Source organism: Falco cherrug, chromosome 8, assembly GCF_023634085.1.
Source record: "Falco cherrug isolate bFalChe1 chromosome 8, bFalChe1.pri, whole genome shotgun sequence".
In the NCBI taxonomy this organism is placed as follows: domain Eukaryota; kingdom Metazoa; phylum Chordata; class Aves; order Falconiformes; family Falconidae; genus Falco; species Falco cherrug.
The window spans coordinates 41,594,441-41,614,691 of NC_073704.1; the positions used below are offsets into that span (position 1 = coordinate 41,594,441).

The 20,251-nt window shown below is 36.8% G+C and overlaps 1 protein-coding gene across 1 annotated transcript in view; it reads right to left on the bottom strand.

The window, feature by feature from the left end:
• NEB (nebulin) overlaps positions 1-20,251 on the bottom strand; it is a 131,364-nt gene that overhangs the window by 11,524 nt on the left and 99,589 nt on the right. Inside the window, exons 115-131 of the mRNA XM_055718430.1 lie at positions 19,999-20,103; positions 19,758-19,868; positions 19,166-19,276; positions 18,595-18,696; positions 18,369-18,467; positions 14,319-14,429; positions 14,072-14,176; positions 13,164-13,268; positions 11,790-11,894; positions 10,814-10,924; positions 10,230-10,340; positions 8,668-8,781; positions 8,423-8,527; positions 7,865-7,969; positions 7,169-7,273; positions 6,251-6,343; positions 3,781-3,873 (exon numbers count right to left, since the gene is read on the bottom strand). Coding sequence (XP_055574405.1) covers positions 3,781-3,873; positions 6,251-6,343; positions 7,169-7,273; positions 7,865-7,969; positions 8,423-8,527; positions 8,668-8,781; positions 10,230-10,340; positions 10,814-10,924; positions 11,790-11,894; positions 13,164-13,268; positions 14,072-14,176; positions 14,319-14,429; positions 18,369-18,467; positions 18,595-18,696; positions 19,166-19,276; positions 19,758-19,868; positions 19,999-20,103 — 1,791 coding nt within the window. The remainder of the gene's footprint in view (positions 1-3,780; positions 3,874-6,250; positions 6,344-7,168; positions 7,274-7,864; positions 7,970-8,422; positions 8,528-8,667; positions 8,782-10,229; positions 10,341-10,813; positions 10,925-11,789; positions 11,895-13,163; positions 13,269-14,071; positions 14,177-14,318; positions 14,430-18,368; positions 18,468-18,594; positions 18,697-19,165; positions 19,277-19,757; positions 19,869-19,998; positions 20,104-20,251) is intronic.

A 20,251-nucleotide genomic window follows, 5' to 3' on the forward strand; every position in this document is an offset into this window, starting at 1 on the left:
TGCTGCATTTGATGGAGGTAACATATAATTTTTACACCCACCCGCTAAATATACAAGAAAGCAGGGGCAATTAGGAAGTATAAAACAGTTAACAAATGTGATAACTTCAGAGGAAGTCTTCTGATAGCTAGAAATACTGCATCATACATGCCTCAACAGAATAATAAAGCATTAGAGGAATGGAATTAAGCAAATAAAAATCCCAGTGTTTTTTAAAAATGCAAAATAACTTACACTTCACAGAAGAAAAAAGCTTTAAAAATTAAAGGACATGAAGCATCAATGGTTATTAAAAAAACTTTAAAAAATAAGTACATAAAATATAACTAACTAAAAAATGTAATAGGAGAAAGGGGATGTTTCTATTTTTATAAGTTAATTAGAGAGAGTAGAAAATTTACAGGTGTTAAATAGTTATAGGGAGCTTTTTTCTTAAATTACAACAAAAATACCGAGCTAAAGTTTTCTTGATTGCGTTTGACCCTCTCCATCTCAGGAGTTACAGGTACTGGGGTTCCAACGCCCAGCCCCTCTTTGTACAACACCTGTGCGGCAACCAGGAAGTATTTAAAAAAAAAAAAAAAAAAAAAAAAAAGGAAAGGAAAGGAAAGAGGAGGACAGGGAGGAGAGAGAGAAAAGACAAGTAATTTAATACAGTGAAATTTAAAAGTATGAAAAACAGAGTTTTGTCAGCCTTGTTCAAAAGATAGCAAAAAACATCAATGAAAATAATCAGCTAAAATTGCTATGAGGCTTGTTCTCATCTCACCTGGGTGCACAGAAATAATGCCAGTGAGAACTGCAGGAGTGTTTTGTGCAAAGCATAGCTTGAGCCAAGGTACCTGAAAACTCTTTTGCAAAGGAGTTTCCTTACTCAAACAAAAGCTCTTGTATAAGCAGCTTTGCCTCTTAAAAATTCTAAATAGGCTCAGCAGCGTAACAGAGAGCTGTGAGGACTCAGAGACAATTAAATGTAGCAAAACCTCTAACAGTGGCTTCTCCGAACTGCGCTATTAATCTCAAGTCAGCACTGTCTGAACTGGATCAGAGCGAGCCAAAACTAATCCTAAACTGCTCTAACTAAAACAGAAGTATAGAAAATATATAGAAATATAAATTATGACATAATAGTAATTTGACTGGAATGTGTTAGGAGTAGCAACAATCCAGATAACTGATTGTAATGGATTTCTCATATATGCCATTTTTGTCATTTTTTCATATGGCAGTGATACGGGGATGCCAGCCAGGTTTTCTTACAAAGACCTGTAGGATATAAGAAAGCACCTGATGCAGCAGAACCATGAACGGAGACAGCACACACCAGTTGCATTAGATTGCTTTGCTGGGAAGCGTTAAAGAGTTCCTTTTTCATTTGCAGTGCAACCAGTGAAGGATCAAAGGATCAACTTTGTTACTGAGGCCAGTGACATCACTCAGGCTGCTGCTATTTCATCGGGAGGAAAGATAAGTTACTGCTTAACTGCATTAAGTAAATAAGGTTAAAATCCCACAGCTGGAACAATTGAATGACAAATCAGTTAGATTGAGTGAAAAATTAAAATATAAGGATACTGACAGGGGTTTAGTGATTTGATTAAGAAAGGGCTGTTCAAAGTTCAACAAAGAATTGAAAGAAAAAATTAATATGGAGGAGTTAAAGGGATTTGATTTGCATTTGAAATGGTAGGGTTTGTTTTATTTAGCAATACCGAGCTAACGTTCTCTTGGTTACGTTTGACCCTTTCCATCTCTGGAGTAACCGGTGTCGGGATGCCGGTCCCTAAGCCCTCTTTGTATAACACCTGTGAGGTACAAGAAAGTTTCCACAAAAAAAACACTCAACACAGGCAAAACTATTACATCTGACTACTTTGTAAGTTATGTTTAACGTTAGGATCACTTTTTAATTAATTTCACACTTGTTCTAGAGGCAAATATTAAGGAAGAGGCTGATGGTTGATTATTCTGTAAAGACATGACTACAGGTACTAGAAGATACAGGGTTAAGATAAAACAAACATGGAGAGGAACACCATGTTAATTTCACAGCTTACTTCCAGTTTTGGTTCTTAAAAGAAATGCATGTAAAATTGTAAATCACTAAAAAAAGTTAAAGCACAAACAGGTGGAATATAAATAAGTTAAAAATATTGCCAAGGAAAAGAGAAGAGCAGGGCAAGATTCTAAATCATTGAAGAAAAACAGATCATTTGTTAGGATGTTATGCAAAAAGAAGTTGTTAAGATTTTTATTTTTATTTTTTTTAAATACCGAGCTAATGTGTTCTTGATTGCGTTTGACTCTCTCTATTTCTGGAGTGACAGGTGTTGGGATACCTGTCCCTAGGTCCTCTTTGTACAACACCTGCAGAACACAAGCACCCAGCAAGGTGAGAAGATCTTATTCCTTCCACAACAACTACAGTACATTTGGATAATTTACCTGGTTTATAAGTAAATAGAATCTTGGATTATATATAAATATGTCCACAATTTTACTCAGTGTCCATCTTTTATAAGTACAGTCACCAGCTCAGCAAGTACTTAAAGTCTTTGTTGCGATGCTTGGACGCACTGAAGTCAGTGCAATACGTCATTACAGTAGGACACAAGTTTAAATATTCTGCTGACCTGGCATAAAAGGCGCATTTATTTTGCTTTTCATTTTCGTTTAGGATACACAATAGTATTACTTTTCAGGCAGTAAACACTTCTGTAAGGCTTTTTTTTAATCATGTTAACAAACATAAAAATAAAACCTTTTATAGACCTCTGTGAGTACTTTTTGGAACACAACTATTTTACCTTGGTTTAGGTCTCTAGTAAGGAAAAGAATTGAGTTTTAGCTCTCATATTATTAGGTTTAACTTAGCCTGTAATTGAATTTTAAAAACTGCATTCTTCTTTAAAGGAGTTGCACAGGAGATGCCTGGGTTGGTTAAAAACTTCACCATGTAGAAATACATTACAAATGCATTAATGGTTCTTCTTGCAACTAGTAATATACTTGCAACAAAACAAGCTAAGAAAAAAACAATCTTCTCTGCTTGATGTAATAGAAACAATGAAAAAATACAAAAATAAAGCAATCACAGCCAAGGAAAACAGATTGTGTAAAAGGTGATCAAAAATGAAGAATGTTTGGAAAAAACAACTGTGCAAAAGACAGCTGTAAACCACATTCGTATCATAAACAGCTCAAAAGGGAAACCACTTATAAAATCAGGAACGATAAATCCAAAGATACTCTTTATACAGGTGTCACTGCTCCTCAGCATTGTATAGCAAACATCTGAGGTACCAATAATCCCAAGACCATATCCTGCCTCAGCTCTGTACGCAGAGATCAAAGTAAAGCAGCAGCGGCTCAAAATCAGGAGAGCGTGTTGTTCCTAATATCTACACTTAACTAGGTATGGGAAAGGCCAGGTAGTGTTTCCCCTTATAACTGTCACTAGGTTTTGTGACTACAAAAAAAGGCTCCAATTATTTTTTTCCACAAAGTTTTGTCTAGCTGATCCATTTTCTTCAGACTAATCGTAAGATATCATCTGGGTATTTCTAGTTCTGTGTTCAGAAAAGGTCACAGAAATAATAAAGGGAAGTGACTGATTGTAACGATTACTGCAAAATTCAGACAGTCAAACTTCCTGCTGCTGAATATAGGGATTTAAGAGATCTGTCCTCTTTTCAACAAAAAATACCCACAAACACTACCAAAGGTTGGAGCTTGAGCTCTGAATGAGTATATAAGTAAATAGAACATATCGGCCATTACCGAACTGATGTGCTTCTGTGTCTCCTTGACACGCTTCACTTCTGGAAGATCAGGAATTGGAGTTCCTTTTCCAATACTCTCCTTGTACTTAATCTACAAAGGCACAGACATTAGAAAAAAATAAGTGGATTTACATTAAAGCACAGCTGATGCATGTATGTGTTACAAGTTACACGAATAAAGAAATACAGGTCCTTTACACTTTACAAACTCATTCACTTCTAAGGTACCAAATGTATCCTGATAGAAGGAAATCATCGAGGAACCCCCTATTAGAAGCCCTTCTATAAAGCACTTTAACTCGGCTTAGGGTAAAAAAGCAGAGTCTTGTTTGAGCCAGAATTTTTTAACTGAAGTTTTAAATTTGGGCATCTAACATCTCCCAGGAGCATAATTTCAGCAAGAACAAATCCCCTGATTTATAACAATGGAGCCATGTCAAGGTTTCTTACACTGAGTTCCAACAAATTGTGGTATTAAAAATTTAAAACAATTTCTTAAAATTTTAGCCTAATGGTATTGAAATAGGCACGTAGATTCATACGTGGATACCTAAAGAGCATTATCCTGATCTTGTGGAGACTGAAAATTTAAAAGATATCACTGGGTTCGACATCAGCAGAGAGCTGTTGTTAAAACACCCCATCATCTTTACAAGCAACCTGTTAGAAGGCAACTTGAGCCGCTGATGAGACGTCCCTGTGAATGGCACTTCACTAAAAGGGTTTTCTAAAACCAGGTGTAAATACCTTTGAACCTGATACCATTTGGTCTTTCTACCAATGAAAGGAAAATTTTGGATTTGTAAAAATCTATCATATTCAACAGAGGTGAGAGTCATACACAACTTTAACAATTACAGTGCTATTTGCTTTTCTACTTTAGCATAACAACAACAAAAAATAGCATTGAACATATTTAACATACTATGCATGAAATGAATTGGCTGAAATGTTAGTATCTTTTATGCTAAAATAATAGCAGTCAAAAAACATGAAAAAGACTTACAAGCTTTGAAAGAAAAGTAATACATACAATTATTCCAATTTTAGAGTGTTACTTTTTTTTTTATATAATATAAAAACTTTACAAGATATGCTTTAGTAAGGCTTGACCCTCCTTGCCCTGGCATCTTCACAGACAAGCTAATCAAACATGGGTTAGATAAATACACGGTGACACTGACTGAAAACTGGCTGAACGGCCAGACCCAGAGCATTTTGGTCAGTGGCACAAGGGCCAGTGGGAGGCAAGTCACCAGTGGTGTGCCCCAGGGGCCAGTACTGTTTGACATTTCGTAAGGGACCTGGATGGCGGGACAGAATGCACCCTCAGCAAGTGTGCAGCTAAGAGAAAACTGGGAGGATTGGCTGATCTACCCAAGGGTTGTAAGGCCACCCAGAGGGACTTCAACAGAGTGGAGAAATGGCCCGAGAAGCAACTCGTGAAGTTCAACAGGGGAAAATGCAAAGTTCTGCAGCTGGGGAGGAATAACCCCAGGCCGGGGTATGTGCTGGGGGCTCACTGTCTGGGAAGCAGCTTTGCAGAGAAAAACCTTGGCGACCTGATGGACAACAAGCTGACCATGAGCCAGCAATGCACCCTCACAGCAAAGACCAACAGCTTTCTCGGCCGCATTAAGGGCATTGCCAGCAGGTCAAGGGAGGTGATCCTTCCTCTAGCCAGCAATGGGGAGGCCACATCTGGAGTCCTGTGTCTAATTCTGGAAAGATATGGGCATACTGGAGCATGTCCAGTGCAGGGCCACAAAGATGAGTAAGAGACAGGAGCATCTTTGATATAGGAAAAGGCTTAGAGAGCTGGGACTGCTCAACCTGGAAGAGGGATACTCAGCGGGACCTTACCAATGTGTACAAATACCCAGTGAGAAGGAATGAAGAAGAGTGCGTCACTCTTCTCAGTAGTGCTCAGTGGCAGGACAAGAGGTAATGGGCACAAATTAAAAAACAGAAAATTCAATCCGAACACAGGAAAACACTTTTTTTACTGTGAGGGTGGTCAGACACTGGAACAGTTTGCCCAGAAAAGCTGTGGAGTCTCCATCCTGTGAGATATTCAAAACTTGACTGGATCTGGTCCTGGGCAACCTGCTCTAGCTGATTCTGCTTGAGCAATGGGGTTGGAGTAGATGATCTCAAGAGGTCCCTTCCAACCTACATTGTTCAGCACAGAATCAAAGAATCAAACTGTGTGTGGGATGAGATTAAAATGATGGCAAGAGGTTTCATGTTTTAGAAATGGGTTGTAAGTTAGAAATTGAATGTTAATCATTAGAAAGATTATTGTTTAAGTAACAAGAGTAGGCAAAAACTTTTAGAAAGTAACCCTTAGCTGGCTGGGTTATTGACAAACCACTGTTGGCAACATTTACAGAAATAAGAGGGGGGAAAATGTGTTATTTCAAGTTGAGTTAGCACTGGCAGAGTATTAAAAATCAATTCTTTTGTACCGAGCTGATTGCATCCTGTGTTCGTTTAACTCTCTGCATCTCTGGCGTCTTTTCAATAGTAGTTCCAGTTCCAATATCTTCTTTATATAAAATCTTAATATTTAGAATGAAGACAACAAGTTTAAGCATACAAAACACAACATTATTTCTTCTAGAGAGTGAATACAGGCTCATGACAGTGATTTGTACACAACAGTGCAGGCTGAAAGCCAACTCGAAGGACCATCTCCAGTCCCTGCCTTGCTGCCTATCTGATGTCTGTCCTACTATATGTGTGCCATTGGTGACAAAAAGGAGCTGACTCTTTATGTTTGTAGTAACACATTTTAAGAAGAACAGCAAAACACTTGTAGACTGATTTTCAGATTGAATACTAGTATTTGCTCTAATCCCTTCCTTGTGTTCTTAGTTCTTTTATGAAGTTTTACACAAATGTCTTCCACTTAATTACCTACTATGCTAATGGTGCTAGTGGCAAAATGATACAACAGACTTTAGGCACTTCATGGTAACACATGAAATGTGAAACAAATCAGGCAGACAGTTCACTTTTTGCTGAAAGAAGACAGTTGCAACACAACAAGAACACAGTACATACATGGTAAGAGGGCAAAAGAAAAGTGGATACTAGTAATAACAATTTATGTATAGGATTGCCTGTTTAACTATATCACAGCTAAGTATACATGGAAGAATGCAATCAGGGCATCCCACAAAAACCAGCAGATAAAAAGGAGTAGCAAAAACCAGCTAAATCTACTTAGAATAATGTTAGATTTTTTAAGAAAAGTTCTTATACCTATATTTAAGCACATCAAGAGCACATCAATACCTGTGAGGTAAGAGCCAAAAATAGTTATTTTATTAAACATATTAAACTTTTTTGGAATGAGAACTGAAAAGAGAAAATAACTATACCGAGCTGAAATTCTTCTGGTTTTCTTTCACACGCAGCATTTCTGGTGTGTCTTGTACAACTGTAACTTTTCCTTTACTGTTCTGTAGGTCCCACTGATACTGAAGCTGTTGAAAAAATTAAATATCAGGTGTTGCCATAAAAATTTACTCACAATTTTCTTTGAAGATGAGAAAAAAAATATATTTTCAGGGACACCTTATAAGGAGGTCATTTTAGCACAGCATTAGTGATATAAAGATGTAACACAGTTACAGTATTCTAATTTAAATTAGCAATAGGAGATCCTTAATTAGATTCATTGAAAAATCTTGAAGGCTGCCAGATTGTATTGAAAACAAGTAAGTCTCAACAATGAAAGTTAAAGATTTCAAGTCAGATTGTGGAGTTCTTGCAGGTAGTCCCACTGACAACAGACAACTTCTCTAAGTATAGTTCTCTATTACTCACAAAGGAATTGACATAGCACTGCAGCAGAAAGGGTTTTTTTCAAGAAAATTACAGAAGCATTTTGGTTCCCTGTGTAATGCATAAGTGAGCTGCTGCATACGCAGCAGACCTTCTAAGTGAAGATCCCCGAGAATATAAAAGCAGCCTAGCTGGGCTCAAGAGTGTGATACCAAGATCTTACTAAATCAAAAAAAGGTGAACATTTCTTATTATTTGATAGTAACAGTGTTTGTTATTTTTATATGTACCGTGCTAAAGTTCTTTTGATTCTCACGGACTCTCTGCATTTCTGGTGTGTCTGCTACAGGCACATAGTATGGCATGGTCCTTTCTGCATCTTCCTTATACTTTTTCTGATAGAAAATACAAAATATATTCCATTAAAACAAAAGCAGTAATCAAAAACCTGGCATTAATTATATTGTTGCAGAATGCCCACCTTTATGGAAACGTGAGTACTTCTGTATTTGATACAAATTCAGAATATGTCTCTGTGTAAGATTTATTTTAAACGTTAAGTTATTAAGGAGTAGAAAATTAAGCTAGATTACTTAGAACTAAATTAGCTTTGGTATTGTAAAAGCAATAGAAATTCATACATTATTAGAAATTCAGCATTCAAATAAACTAATTTTCATATTGAAATGGAATTTCAGAGTAACAGATGCCACATCACAGCTCTAAAGAAATTTGTTTTCCTGGTGTATCTCCTGAATGTCGTGCCAGGTAGTTATTTAGGTGCTCCAAACTAGTATCCGTTCAAGGTTCCCACAGGAACGATAATTAAATTGTTTCACTCAAGATACCTGGCTTGAAAGGTTCTTGACCTGCTGGGCATGAATAATCTCTGGAGTATCGACAACACTGGTGTAGTTGGCTTTCTCCATTTCCGCCAATTGTTTGTATTTGATCTGTTGGGGAAAGCTCACATTTAGGTGCCCTTAATCATATCCGGACAACAATTTTCATTTGGTTTAATCAGAAAAAAACTCTTGATAAATTTTCTTTTAAAGAAGACATCAGACGTGGTACATGAGATACTTGCACCGACCTGGCTGGCAATGTCAGTGGCATTCTTTGCTCTCACAAAATCTGGTGTCTCCAAAGCCAGTTCTGTCAGACCTTTTCCTCTGATTTCTAATTCCAATGCTTTTTTGTACTCTTTCTGCAGATGAAGACAGTGAATAGATGTGAATACATGCTTTGTCAATGTGAATGCAACTTCAGATGATTTCATGACCATATCACAAAATAGGAATGCTACTAATATAAATGCAGAATTAAGCAGGAAATTATGTCATTAAAGCGTGTAGATTATGACTTAAATATTGAGAATAAACAGCCCTACTGCAGCAGCAAATGGAGTACACTACAGCCCAGCTGTATTAAGGTCACTCTTCCTTCTCACACCAGGAATTTTCAAAACATAAGCTCCTTTAGGTGATCAGCGATTGCTGCAAAACAGTAACTTGTACAGAAGAGAAGCAACAGAGAGCAAGCAGTGTGTGAAGTGCATGTGGTAGTGAAAAGTGGTCAGATATTTTGCGCTTGAGCATGTCCAAAAAATGAAAGGTGTTAGGATCCCCCGTGAGATTTTGTGCCCTTTGGAATTAATACCCTCCCTAAAACCTCAGGGCTGCAGCTGCCACTTCTCCCAAAGAGATCTTCTGCTAAGGTCTAAAAGACTTATTTTGTCTAGACGGTTGTAATTCATATCTCTGTGCCAGCTCTGCTGAACTTAGGTGAGTATGTCTGTAATATTCTGGTAATAAAATGTAGGCTATTTGAGTAACTCAAAACCTCTGTACTACTAAGTACAAAATGCTGTTGTCAGTAAGGATGCTTATTTTAGGAGTATTTTTTTAAGCGAAATCATAAGTAACAGCAAGAAGTTACTTTTTTTAGCTTTCTGTCCGATGATAAGGCTCTTAAAATATTAGCTAATCTTATGCTATGAAAACAGTCACTATGAAGTATTTATTATACTAGTCCACCATGTAAATAAAGTAGCTGTTACATTTGCATCCTGACCGTCTGCTGGCCACCTCTCTCCATCAAAGTGGGGAAGACTCCACCAGCCCACTGGGCATCAGTCCTGGGCAGGGGGAACTGTTCATGAGCCTGGCTGGTGTTTCTGACTCACCCACCAAGCATAAAGCATTCAAAAAGAGCTCTTTGCTGCACAGCACACCTCCTAAAGCAGAAGTACCCCAGCCTGGTTTCCCGATTGTAGTCCCTTTCCAATCTCTCACTTTGCTTCTTGTTTCCTCAGGCTTGGTCCTTAGCTCCTGACCTAAGATGCCTGGTTTACAACACTGACACCTCTGGTTCCCCCACATAGCCTTGCTGCATCACAGTGCCGGTTTGCCCTATCCCTTGACTGATCTGACTATTGATCACAGCACCTGTTTCTCACCTATATTCCTGCAGTAACTGCAAAGCCAGAAAAGAGCTCACATAAAAGTTCAGGCTCCCAGTTTTATCCTCAGTCAGTCATACACATTAAGAGCTAGGAAATGACGAAGTTCATACTAGTATTATACAGCCATAAGCATTTATCAGTTGGAGGCTGTGACGTCCATTGAAGTATTTTGCAAACAGCTTTTGACATACCTCATTCAGGATTTGAGTTGCGTTCTTTGCTCTTAACATGTCTGGAGTCTCCTCTAAAGCTGTTAGTCCTTTACCTTTGACACCTTCCTCCAGATCCTTCCTGTACTCTTTCTGTAGAAGAAAGAAAATGAAAACTGCAAAGCCAGACTAAGGAGAGTTCTATGGTCTACAACTTTGCTGCAAAAAATAATTTAAATTTTTTTAAAAAATGAAAGAAAATAATTCCAAAAGCTCCAAAAGACAAAAAGAGTTTTTTAAAACAACCAAGAATATTGCCTAGGGTTATGTAAGAACCACCACAACAGAACAATCATTGTTCAAGATAAATTGCCAAGGCACACACATATACACCCTGCTATGGGACAGTTAGGCTGCTGAATGTCAGAAAGGGACACAGTAAATATGAATACAGTTAACAACGAAATAGATGTCCACAACAAATTAGTTCACAACACAAAATATATGTAAACATGCTTAATGTGAATTGTTAGGAAAAAAGAAAGTGGTGAAGAGGAAATGCTGCTGAGAATACTTAGTGGAATTATTTAGCTTGACAGAGGAAATAAGCACAGAATAACTGCTACCTCGCTTGCTATTTTGGTTGCATATTTGACATGTAATAAGGATGGTGTAATCTCCAAGCCAGTAAGGTTTCTGCCTTTAATGGACTCTTCAAAGTCCTTCTTATATTCTTTCTAATGAGAGCAAGAAGAAAAAAGCAAAATAGCAAATATTTATTACAATGTTTTTAATTGCATGAAAAACTACTGGGAGGATGAGAAGTGGTTTGGTATCAATGTCATAATGACGACCTGCTACAGTCAGTGCTGTGGGCACCTAAAGCAGTAAGTCCTGTTTCTACTAAAACCCGTGAAAGAGCTCATTGCTTTCAATGGAAACATGACCTGAGCCTGCTTTTTTTTTTTTTTTCTTTCCTCTTCTTTTTCTACTTATGTGTATAAGCATAGAAAACATTCAATGGAATCACTGAAACATAATGACTAATGGGCTTATACAACTGTTCCTCAGCATGTATAAGCCTTCATCGGTGACAGAACGAGATCATACTTCAAACGAACAGAAAAAAACTGCTTGAGGAAATAGAATGACAGGTCAGTGAAGAACACTATGACAGTAGAGACAAACAGGAAATAAATGGATTTCTCAAAAATAGAGTTTGGAGGTGAAAAGAATAACCAGGGTACTTTCTGTGGAATATAATAATCGACACACATACTATACTTATGTTGCAGAAGTTTAAGTGAAATGTATTTCATATTACATTTCTTCTAAAGACTCAAAAACTTGCTTAAGCTTCATTTACTGATAGCTTCTTGATGAAAAATTACAGATAATACACACTTCATCATGACACAGGAAAGATTCATGAATTTTAAATGTAGTATTTCATAACCAACAAAAAGAAATGTGACACAGCTACAGTTGTTCTATCAGCATGCACAAGATGCGAGTATAATTGCTTAAATCACTGTGAAAGTTTAGCTATAAAAAAATAAATGTTCAAGTTTCTTAGTTTATCAGTATTGATTTTAACCATACCTCACTCTGCATGAGCTGAGATTCCTTTGCAGTAAGGTATGTTGGAGTTTCAAAGTCCAACATAGGTTTTCCTTTCTCCTTCTCATACTTTTCTCTGTATTTCACCTGAGAAGAAAAGAAAAAGTTACCCTCCTAAATAATCAAAGACCCAATTCATCAACTAGTATGTACCTACTTTGGTCAACAGATCTGTGGTAAGAAAATGAATGTCTAATACTCTTTATCTTCCTGAAATCTGTATTATTGACCATAAAATGTAAACTCAAATGTTAGGCTTGCAGCAAAATGTGTGTGGCCTGAAATTCTACTGATTTATTTTGCAGAGAGTAAGCCATGTCAGCTCAGATTTCAAGACTTTACTGATCACAAGAAGGAAGACAGAGAGCTGTAAAAATCTAACTGGAAGGCACTTGGACTGCTCATGACCCTGGCCAAGTTCAGCCAGATACATGTTAGTGGATTGCTGGAGTGTTAGCAGTAGGGCTTGAAAAGATGCAGTTTAGCAACTTGCAAACTAATTCTGTGCACGAGTGTCCAGGAGGTAAAATGTCCACAAGGATAAATACATTCTTGCTTCAAGTTATGGTATCCAGCCTTTAGGGCATTAATTGTCAGACTGCTGCATGAGGTAATGCTGCCTTTGGCTAGACTGGAGCAACAAGTACTGACTTAAACTTTAACTACAAACTGATTAACAACCATTTTCTTACAGTCCATTGCTATGTAACCTTTTTGCTCTTCCATGCCATGCAGCAGAACAACTATGGCCCTTTGTGTTCTAAGAGTAATTCCTCTTGTGCTTTACAGTTAGTAAATATGTGGAATAGAACCTGGAATAGGGAGGACTATAGACCAAATGATTCACCATTTGCTGTCCTCTACAGAAAAAAATGTCAGACATTTAATAGCAGCAGTAGGTATTGTTTTGGTTAAAGCAGTTCTGGATGCAGAAAAAGAATGGCAGAGCTCTCCATAACACTTGAGGCTAGAATGGATACAACAGTTGAAAATACATTGTCAGCAACAACCCTACTTCTTTCAATTTCCAGTTTCTCTGATTACCAAGTCCTTTTCTTCTATAGGCAAAATCACCCTGATACATGTATTATACTGTGCAAAAAGATCCCTATATAACAGACATAAGTAACTTTGAGATCTAATCTAAAATGAAGAAATCATACAGATATTGTATAGGTGTTCTAAACTTGTAAATGTGCAAGTATTTCTCATTGCCTTCTTTACTCAGGTGTGCGGTGTTTATAAAGCAGGTAAGCACAGAGATTGTTAAATACTGGAGAACTCGCTAGGATGACTTCAGTGATGGAGACTGGTACTCAGTGAGTGGGGTTAATGAGAAACACATGACCAACTTACATGGCTCTGAAGTTCTGATGCCTCCCTTAGATGAACCTGTTCAAGATTATCTGGCACCACATGGTAGTGACCCTTACTCTTCTCATATTGCTTCTTGTACTGGTACTGAAGGGAAGGTGTCAAAAATCATCTCAATAAAAAAAAAGTCCCTCAGCAAATTTACGTCTTAGGTCCAATCAAAGCAACACTTCAATGGAACATCAAAGAGAAATTAGAAATACAAAAAGCAAAACAAAACCAAGAAGTTTAACTCCCAGTATCAGATATCACTTCTAAAGACATGGGTGAACAGTTATCTTTTTTTGACCATTTTGATTGCAACAAAGATTTTTTCAAAAACAGGATTATAAAAAGAAAAAAAAAAAAGAAAACAGTGGATACATGAAAAGGCTGTACCAGGCAATAATGATTTTTGTCTTTTCTCAGCAAAATTATCAAGTATTTTGTTAGGCATAATTCTGTACATCTACAACAGGGGGATGTTAAACATAAACAAGAAATGAAAAAAAGGACAAAAATCAAAATTTTAAATATAGTAAGCAGTAAAGAAAAAAGTAAAAAAAAGAAGAAAATGGTATTTGTTAGTGTAATGCAATCAGTTAAAAGGTAGTAAAGAATCAGTTCACTAAAAAATATTAGAGGATTTGAAACATTAACAGTTCTACAGCTAATAAAGAACTCACTTCCCAGAGGACAAATGTGGTAAAGTTGCTAGTTAACTAGGAGATAATCATTAGAAAGTAGAGGAAGAGATCACTACCAGGTGATGTCCCATGAATATTATTCATTTCCCATGAATAATAACAGAGGGAGTAATTGTTACAGAAATAGTTAGCAGAGATCAATTCAGAATGGAATCAATAGTAATGAAAAAAGCAAATGGATCTGGGATTAGTTAATGAGCTTACAGCACTGGCGAGCTGGCTGGTGCTCAGGACGTGGTTCATGATCAGCGACTCAGACATGTCTGTAACAGGTTTATGGAGTTTCTTCAAATCTGCCTTATATTTCACCTGCGGGTAAGAAAGGACAAGCATCAGAAAAGGAGACTGCTAATGAAACCTGTGATGTTGAAAGTATTATAATGCAAAGGAGGTCTTCTTCAAAGAAATTTAAAACTTAATTTCCCTAAGGGAAAACTGTAAGCAAAAATACCTCGCTAGCCATGTTGTGAGCATCTTTCATGGTCTTGTAGATTTTAGCCTCCTTTAAATCATACTTCGGCTTTTTACCCATCTCTTTGGAAAAATTCTCCTTGTATTTCACCTAAATTAAGAAACAACCAGATATTACAACTGTTGCTGAGTACTCAGCTGTTTGGCTGCAGAAGGCAAAGAGACCCTACTTTGACGCTGACAGTAAGCAGAAGAACAAAAATGTAGTAACTTGAAGGCATCCACTGGAATAAAGGCTATTTTAAAGATGACCTGACACAGAAAGAAAATCTACATCTGTACTTACAAAATACTAGCAATTTTTCATTCAGTGCACAGGTTACATCTCCTCATTGTAAAAATAACAGATACAGTAAAAAGAATTATGCTGACAAAATACAGCTGAATTCTGACCCTTGGAGATGAAGAACTTTTCACCTGATGGGAACTGGGCATGGGCAAAGAACACCCTACTTCACAAAGAGACAGAACTGACACAAGTATAAAGAGTATTTAAAAGAACTTTTTACATATTTCTTGGAGAAATGTGAGCTTTAAAACCTACCTTATAAGAAAACAAGCACTGAAGATAGCAATATATCAAATACTTTACATTAAATATATAAAGTTATACATATAGTGTGTTCTGTATAAATCAGAGACAAAGAAGGATGCTAATGATCACAAACAGAATAGTGATACAACTGCTTACAAGGAATTAGATTATGCAGAGCCTTAGTAACACTTGCAAACCAAGTTAGCATCAGCAACATAACAGTGATACAAGCCATAATAACCCAGTAGACCCAGGCTGGAGGCACAGAAATGTTGATAGAAATGAGAGTTTTGCTATTGATTTCAGTGAGGGCAAGTCCTTCATCCATTGTGACTTGTCCCATCCCACTGCTGCAAGTGAAGCTAAAGGCTAATTCCTCCCTATTTCTTGTAAACCTACAAAAGGGACTATTCCCTTAGGAATATTTTGGGTTTACTGCTTTTTTTTGCTATCAAAGATAAATAAAATTGTTTCAGAAGAGTTACTGAAGAGTGCAAGAAAAACTCAAACTATTAAAGATTCTGGCTTACCTAAATAGACGGCATAGTTAGTATGTGTGCTCATCACAATTACACATCAGTACAGTAGAAAAATTCTGAGAATTTCTCATGTCTTCCTTGTAGCAGTATTCTGCCTGGTCTGGTAACAAGTGAGGCAACACTCCTTTCTGTCTACCAATCCACATTTCCTTGGAGATCTTTTACACTAAAAAGCTAGCAACACCCATCCCTGGTCTAAAGGACAAGAACCGAACAATTGTCATCAGTCCTTCTGAAAGAATTTGACCTTATTCAGGATCAAGATAATACTTACAAAAAGCATGCAGAAAATACAGGACAGTGGCTGATGAGGATAAAGGATTCATGGTTCCTGAGAAAAAACCTTCATCTCCCAAGCAATATTTATGTGACGATTGAAATGAAAGAAATAAAATACTGAAAAATTGATAACTAAGTTGAAGAATGGCTGACTCATGCTAGTGGGGTTTTTATGACAATTACAGAAATGTACACAGGTAATTTTATACTAGCAAAAAAAACCCCAAGATGACTGAATGTGGAATTAAGTCACATTCCACAATCACATTTTCCACTTTGAATTTCTTGTCATAATCTTGTCCATACAGCACCATACGGTTCATGCTGGATACCACTGCTGCTCTTTTGATTTGCAAAATATGCCAGCATTCAGACAAAACACACAGTGAAACAGGCAAATCCACAAATTATATAGCTGCTGTTAGAAAACAATATTAACATTTTTGACATAAAGGAATCACTCTAGGTTCTGATCTCACAAAATTTTAAACCAATCAGAAGTATGCTAGAATCTGTTAAGTTTTGCAAGCTATGCAACAGATTATCAAGATCAGACCATCATGCCAAAGAGTTCACTTTTTTAAAGCCTACAAGAAATGTTACAAGAAGATCTATGAAAAATTAGAAGTATCCCAGACAGATAGATGAAATCCAACTAAAAAAAGCAAGTGGACAAACAAACTGGACATAATGCTTTATAAAGGAGAAGCTTATGAGAAAAAATGCTTAAGAGAAAAAATAATTAAAGATTACACCAATTATTCTTTGTTCCCTTACTGCTTCTACAATAGTTAATTTTCTCTCAGAACTAAAATAATCTCATCAAAGCATGTTCGTAAGACCAAGAGGAGAACTGGCTAGCATTGGAGCAAAAGCATGGAAAAGGAGACTGTCATTATTACTGAGCAGGAATCAACATAATTTCTTCTTTTTCTTGTAGTTCCATTGTTCAGCTTAAGAATCCTTGGTTCTACCAAAAAGACTCTTGGTTTTCCTGACAAACACAGTGGCTGACATTCAAACATGCGACAGGTACGTGCAGCAGTCACAGCTAGACATGGAAAAAACACATTCCCCTTTTTTCATTTGGAAATACATGTGTAAAACCAAACTGTCACAGACCTGTCTGCTGCCGCTTCAAAAACTGCTATGCAGCCATTGTTTTTCTATTTTCCAAAGGTTTTGAGATGGCGAGAAATATAAGAAACTATGTGTCCTCAAACCACTACAAGGTATACTTTGAGGCTCTGGGGCTGATTCGGTCATACACTATGCTTCCATCATGCTATTCCAGCACAATGTAAAAAGAATAGTTTAAATGAAGTTTAAATAGAAGTTTGACGTTTGCATAGTTAAAATGAAGTTCTACTGTGAACGTTACGCATATGGTATGACCATTCACTGAAAATCACCAGCACCATTGAGCGGGTTTGTCATACACATATATTTCCATTTTTTGCACAGTTTCAGGAAAACCAGCTCAAGCTTACATGTCTCTTTTTAAGTTTTTTTGTGTGAAAAAGGTGAGTTTTCACATTGCATGAGTGCATTGGAAACATCCATTAAAAACACTGGAAGTTCCAAAAACATTATGAAGGGCCTAAAAAGGTTTCAAGCTTCTTATGGTGTTTCTGAAACAAATTCCCCACCCACAGAATTCCCATGCAATGTTTTTCCGGACAAAACAAAAAAAGTCACATCTGACCGAGCAGCCTCAGAAGTTTTGCTACATTCAGCATTTATACAATACAACAACAAACAACAAAGATTGTCATCTTTGACACAAAAAGATCCAGCGCAACTGGTGCATCATAACCCTTTAACAGCTTGGAATTGTAAGATAATGTGCAAGCAAGAGACAGATGCATAAAAATAGCATTCCCAGATGTGTCACTTAAAATTATCTTACATGACTACTTAGCATATTAGCTTTCTTAAAGGTTCTCATCCATGGGGTATCATAAGATGCAGCTCCATGCCCTCTCATATGTCGTTTGAGGTATTCTGCCTATAATGCGTAGCAAGAAAGCAAGATCAGAAATGCAAACGGTAACAGGTTTAAAGCATGAAGTGGTGAGAAAGAACCAAGTTGAACTGAGATCCTGGCGGAAAAAATTGTCACAGAAAATAGCAAGAATGTGCTTCAGACCAATCAGAGACCATAACCATTGTAACTTACATAAAAGTAAGCAAGTTTCTGTTTATACAACATGTTAACTTCAAACCAGAAGATTCTTTTAAAGGCCCACAGTGGAAAGAAACTGGCTGAAAGAAGCTGAATGTCCATCTCATAAAGGATGGATAATAAGAATTAGGTAAAAGGCTGCTTCTTTTAAAGCCAATACCTAGAAAAGCTTAAAAAAAAAAAAAAAAAAGTAAAGAAAAGAGAACATGGCTAACACTTCAGACTAAGTGTTTAGAAGATCTTGTCACAGCATCATTTTAAGGAGATTCTATGCCTCCATGACTGATATTTAGTAAGTCAGTAGAAAAGTTTATTCAACAAAGAAATACCTTGCATAGGAATTTAATTTTTACTTTTAACACGTTCCCTTTAAAATATTCCATCATCCACTCATCCAGAAATAATTTCATTTATAATATTAATATTAGCCTGTAATTTAATATCATGTCTAATTTCTCTCACTGCTTTAAAGTTTCACCAACTGTTTATTACCTGGCTAGTTAGCTTGGACACCTCCTTTGCCAGTTCAATATCTGGGCGTCCCAGCATGCTTACACCAATGCCAGCTTCTCCACGCTTTTTGTATTCAATCTAACAAGGACAAAAAAAAATAATAGTTTAGTAGTGATCACATTCGCTTTTAATTATTTTACTGACACTGGTTTTAGTAGCAAAATTATTGCTAAAGAATTATACAGAAGACTTAAAAACCACTTACATCACTAATTAACTTGGCAGCCTGAGTTGCTTTCTTAATATCTGGTCGATCTGCTATAGGTGTATAGTGAAGCTTTGACTTGGCATCTTTCTTGTATTCAATCTAATTCATGATGATAGACAGAAGAAAGAAAAATACTGAGGTTTGTTTATGAGGAATATACCTATTAAGGACAGCAATATTGCTGGGAAAGTGCTCCGGATTTATTTTTAAAATGATTTCACAAAGAATGGATTTAGGAATCTGTCTTTGCAAGTTGTCTACAAATGAAGCAGTAAGCACATGCAATTCTGTCTGTATTTGAAGGAATGAAAAAAATTAGATGTGATTTGCACTAGATTACTTTAAATCCTACCATGTGATTAAGCAGAAATATTATTTTCAAAAAAATCCTTTATTTCAGTGCAATTTTACATATGTAAATATTTGCACCTTTATCTTTCAGCATTACATTTGAACATGGAGGCTGGGAGGAAACGCAGAAGTATGTGAATTTTGGTTTTGTCAGCTGACTTTGACTGAATTTGCTTACACAAGCTATTTAATTCATGAAAAGACAAGACAAACTTACTGTACTCTGTTTTTTAGCAACTTCCATGGCATGTTTCACTTCGGGAGGCTCCAGCATGACAGAATAATTAGACTTGCCTTTCTCCTTCACAAACTTCTTCTTATAGTTTGTCTGTTAAAAGCAAAAAGGGCCATGTGTGGTTTTGTAATTTCACATGAAGGTAAATGCTACTGAAACTCAGCAATAAGCTCACTAAAACTGTTAAGATAGATAATATGCAATCTCCTCAGCCTCAAAATGTATGGTCCCCAGTTTGTTTGTTGTAATTTGTGCTTTAGATTACAAAAGCTTGCTCTTCTGAGATAACGATTTCTGTTCAAACTCTAAGAAAAATAAAATCTGAATTATGGGGACCGATTAGCACTCCAGCCTGGCACTTTTTTCCAGAGTATTTCAACATATTCCCAATAAATTGTGTTTATCTCTTTGTTACAGTCTCATTCTGGTAGGAATTAATCTTTTCTGACTCCTTGGGCATTTTACAATGAGACTCTAAATGTGTTGCATGTATACTAAAACATGCAACTGTCTAATCAGTTATAGGCAGCAGGTAATAATCTCCCCGTGAATTGTTACCGCACTAGTTACTTACCTCACTGACATTCTTGGTCACCTCTTTCACATGAGCAGTGTCTCTTGTCTCTGGCAGGGTTGTATAGGACCCATGTGGAAGCTGCTTCTTGCTGTGTTCTTTGTATTTGTTCTGAAAGCACAGAATAAAAATAGGTAAAAACCAGCAATGCAAGCCCTGTCCCCACCTCCCCACCCCACCCCCACCTTCCAATATTAACAGGATGTACTTTAAATGAGCAAGTACCACCCTGACATTTTACCTCAGATACAAGAGAGCTGACATTCTTAGCCAGGAGGATCTGAGGTGTATCTGGAACAACATGGTACGTTCCTCGAGCTTTGTTGTGCTTCTCTTTATATTTTATCTAGCAGGAAGAAAAGTTATCATTTTCAGGAATGTGTTTCTTGTCTTGTGGCAATTTAAATTTAAATAAATTTAAAGAAATGACTATGGTTGTGCCTGCTTGTTAGTGCAAAAGTTTGCAGAAAATCCCATACTTTCGTGTTTTCCAA